The sequence below is a fragment of the Papilio polytes genome, unplaced genomic scaffold, assembly GCF_000836215.1.
Source record: "Papilio polytes unplaced genomic scaffold, Ppol_1.0 DF822067.1, whole genome shotgun sequence".
Lineage (NCBI taxonomy): Eukaryota > Metazoa > Arthropoda > Insecta > Lepidoptera > Papilionidae > Papilio > Papilio polytes.
This window is the reverse complement of record NW_013527137.1, coordinates 3,925,992-3,930,309: the sequence shown is the minus strand read 5'-3', so window position 1 is coordinate 3,930,309 and position 4,318 is coordinate 3,925,992. Positions and strand designations below refer to the sequence as shown.

At 38.8% G+C, this 4,318-nt stretch overlaps 1 protein-coding gene across 2 annotated transcripts in view; it reads right to left on the bottom strand.

The window, feature by feature from the left end:
* Positions 1 to 6: 6 nt before the first annotated feature.
* The window catches only part of LOC106107291 (ATP-binding cassette sub-family A member 3-like), a 17,778-nt gene continuing 13,466 nt past the window's right edge, over positions 7 to 4,318 (bottom strand). The window contains exons 23-28 of one of the 2 annotated variants that reach the window (XM_013288085.1): positions 4,187 to 4,308; positions 3,326 to 3,450; positions 2,745 to 2,928; positions 1,717 to 1,878; positions 898 to 1,055; positions 7 to 286 (exon numbers count right to left, since the gene is read on the bottom strand). In XM_013288085.1, the coding sequence (XP_013143539.1) occupies positions 143 to 286; positions 898 to 1,055; positions 1,717 to 1,878; positions 2,745 to 2,928; positions 3,326 to 3,450; positions 4,187 to 4,308 (895 nt within the window). In that variant the 3' untranslated portion in view covers positions 7 to 142. Of the gene's footprint in view, positions 287 to 897; positions 1,056 to 1,716; positions 1,879 to 2,744; positions 2,929 to 3,325; positions 3,451 to 4,182; positions 4,309 to 4,318 lie in introns of those variants that run through there. The other variant, XM_013288086.1, reaches the window with a different exon arrangement.

Sequence of the window (4,318 nt, the reverse complement as noted above, 5' to 3'; positions counted from 1 at the left end):
AAAGGTCTTCGTCGTCATTTGAGCAATTGAATTTTGTTGCAATTGAAAGTTTATGAGAATGTAAACAATACAATAAAGCCGTATGTACAACAATACAATATCTAGTACATAGGATGGCAAAGGTGTACCGCACCAAAAACTGTTAATCCAAATAATTTTGGTGAAATGTACCGAAATACAATATTTTACCTGTAGTGGGTTCATCTAGGAACACGAGCGGGGAGTCGCCCAGTAGAGCTAGGGCGGTGCTGATCTTCCTTTTAGTACCACCACTGCATTCATGTACCTAATGATAAGCGTTACATTATGTTATCAAGCACAGAAGAGTAACTCTCTTTAACCCCCCTTTTGGCAAGTTTGCTTTTTTAAGAAAAAGAAATGTATACAGGTAGCATCTTTGGATCATAAAAAAACTTTAACATTTAATAGTGATCGTATATATGGTATATTATACATAAGGGTTCAAGAAAGGTTTCATTGTGAATTATTTGTCAAATGCACTACCATCTATACTAATATAATAAAGCATAAAGACACACTACTTTTTTTTTCTCTTATGCCCCTAACACATTTCAAGTCAGGGACCTGGGGAGCGGGTGCATCTTTCTTTCTTTATTATTCACACTATTTTGTTATGTAGGATGTCAACAATGAAGGAAATTTTTGAATAATTCCGTTTTGAATAAAAACCCTAGACTTAGGATCGTCTAGGGTATATTTCTATGCTATTAAATTTAGGTGATTAAATCACAGTCACGTGAGAAAGGGACAAAAAATTACAAACCGTACGCAGCAAAGACCGGCACGATTTCCATAGTAACATTAATTGTTAGTGATTGTTAGCCAATAGTAAAGGCGGATGAAGGTGTTGGGGAACAGGTAGTATGAAATATTGACCATTTTATCGTAATGCGGCGCGAAGCCGAGCGTGTGCGCGAGATGGCGCGCGCGCGCCGCGCCCACGCGCGCGGGGATGCCGCGCAGCAGGCAGAAGATGCGCAGCGTCTCCCGCGCCGACAGCTTCTCCAGCAGCGCGTCGAATTGAGGACAGTAACCTAACAACATAAGAAAATATTAAACTGTATCATTATATATCATACTGATATTATAAAGCCTAAACTGCTGGACGGATCTCGATGAAATTCGGCATATATGTAGAGGATAGCCTGGAAGAATACATGAGCTACTTACTTTTATTTTTTTTTATTTCAAGCGGACGGAGTCACGGGCGAAAGCTAGTGTACAATAAATTATCGACCGGGATGGTGTATTCACGAGTGGAAAATCCATAAAAAGATAATCAGTGTCATTTTTAAATCAAACGATATCCTTATAAGAAATGGGTGGCAAGGGAATGGGACTAAAACTAGGCCTCCGGCACCATACTCGGACGAAACAGGGATTTGTTTCTACTACACGCCTGTCTTCTGTAATCTTTTTTTGTGATAAATGGAGCCTCCTTAGGCTGTCATCGTAAAATCACTCTATGGAAAACTTTAATCTTTAATTGGACTCGGGTAAAGATAAAAAAAAAATAAGATTAAAACGGATATACAATAAATATTGGGCTCCTGAGATAGATGAGGAAATGTTACATGAGACAGTGCCTTTTTCAATATACTTAATAATATATACGTTTGTTTATCAAAAATACATTTATTAGATAATAAGCATCTGTAATATGCAAATCGGAAAAGGCATAAAAATATAGAATACCGATATGTGTGTAGACGTCCTGCAGGTGCGTCTTGAGCGAGAGTCCGTGCACGTAGGCGTCGCCGGCGGAGAGGCGCGCGTCGCCCGTCAGCATGCGGAACGTGCTCGTCTTGCCCGCGCCGTTCACCCCCAGCAGCCCGAAGCACTCGCCGCGACGCACCGCTGCACGACACATTTACATCATATATAGACGAGGCATAGTAAACAACATTTTTTCACACGTAACTATTTTGAAAGGTACTATATCAGTTATTAAGTTTAGTAGGCCATCTAACGCCCTTGTAATGGCATATATGGTAATAAAACATTTAAATAAAATTTAATGACAAATGTTGGCAATTAATTTGTTAGCATGAGCATGTTATGAGGAGGGATGAATCGCTTGTTACAAGATTCTCCTTAGTTATGAGTGTGGAGGTACACCGGTAGAGGTAGTCCTAGAAAGAAATGGATGGATTGCGTGAAAGGTAACATGATCAAAAGGGCGTGATGACTGACATGACGTATAATAGTTATTTGGAGGACAAAAACCTGTTGCGCCGACCCTACGAGAGTAGGATGAGGATGATGATGATGATATTGGCAATTAATTTAAATACAGTTAATTATATTGACACGTGGTTTTGAGGCTATAGTGTTAGGTATCATGTAAAAAATGTATCATCTTCATCATCCCTTTGGCAACATAACAATACACACACTCATAAATCTACGCACATAGTGGTAAGAGACGTAAGTACACTTTAGTGTACATTTAGAATGAATCTAAGTTACGATACTGATTTTATGTACAGCATATTGTATGACTATCTAACTGTATTTGTAAACACTTTAATATAGCCAGAATTAAGTGTCATAATAAGAAAATAAGTAAAAACGAAGTCAAATAAAAATAAATGCAGCTATAGGCCTACATGACATAAATCCACAGGTAACGCTACGAATAAAAAATAATAGAAAAATGGCATGTAAATTGTAAAATTGAAATTTCCAAATATACGAAAAATAGGTGGATACTTAACACTTACCGAAGCACAATCTATTGACGGCGAGGAAGTCTTTATAGAACTTGGTAAGGTCCCTGCAGACGAGGCTATGCTGTGCGATCTCGGGTCTGGTGAGTTGCTGCACGAGCGCGCGCTCCGCGGACACGTCCGAGTCCTCCTTGAGGTCCACAGGCGGAGGTCGGTGCGGACTCTCCTTGTAAAATACCTAACGACATTTTACAAAGAGATTTTTATTCTGACAGTGGTAGAGCCTGCAACATCTTTGCACTGCAGGGACGACTCCCCCCCAGTAATAACGACCACGCAGAAGACAGACGTGAATTGGAAGTAATTCCGCATACTTTTCCTTTCCATCCTCTTCAGAGAAAGTTCTTAAAAAAACTTCTATTCTTCTTTCAAAGCAATTACCGGTGAAAAATTGCTGTTCCCTATGTCTAGTCTATTTTACAATCTTAAATATTTTTGACATTTTATGAAAGACTAGTTTCTGCTTGCGATTTCGTCCGCGTTAAATTAAAAAAAATCCTGTACTACTAATGTAGCTTTTGAGAGTACAAAGTCTTATTAAAAATGTCAAAATTACAATATTTTGATACACTTACCTTGTTTATAACTTCATATTCTTTTAGAAGTAATATAATGAAGGCTATAGTACCGACGAGCGCCATCATGAACAAGTAACGGCCGATGCCAGGCTCACTCCATTTGAGGAACGGGTCGTCTTCAACTAAAATAAAAAGTCCAATGAGTACAACATTATTCATAGGTTATTTGACAGGGTAAGTTTTTCTAAAAAAAATGGTTGTATAAAATAGTATTCACCAGACTTACACCCTTCATAGCGAACTGTATTCATACAATAAGTTAACTATTTACTGGAAGTACCTTCAATCACAAGTATCAAGAGTGTGTTATTTACAGACAAAAAAAATAAACATAAGGTGGCAAATTAGCCAGCGGCCACCTGCATCCGCCAAAATGGCGAAGCGACCGCTGCTCAGACATCCGCAATTGCAGATGCGTTATCTACCTTTAAGACGGAAGAGGACACGCACATAAAGATAATATTTCTCCTTCCTAGGCGTCTCCTCAACCGTCAAATCAACTTCCCCTTCCCATATTGTCCTTATAAGAGGGTGAAAGGGAAAGGGACATTAGTGAGGCCTCCGGAACGCAAAATCTTTGAACTATACATACATATTTTGTATGTCATCATTTTTTTTAATTAATGTAATTAATTAAATAAATAAATGCAGTAGAACCTCGATAAGTTAAAGTCCAAGGGAAACACAAAATATTTTAAGTCTAGGTTTTAAGTTATCAAGGGTCTATGTTATAGAGATTTTGGGCTCTGATGGGAAGGGAACATATTATTTTTTGATGTTATCGAGGTTCTACTGTAATGTGTAATAGTGTAGGATAGTGTGAAGTGTTATTATGTGATATAATGCAGACTCACTTACTACAACAAACCGAGATGTTGAGATGTTGGCAGATGGTGTGTCGCGTGCAGTTGTCGATGTTGACGAACTGCTCGCACAGCCCGCCGCACGCCAGCATCGAGAACGACGACACGCTCATGTCCCTACACCACA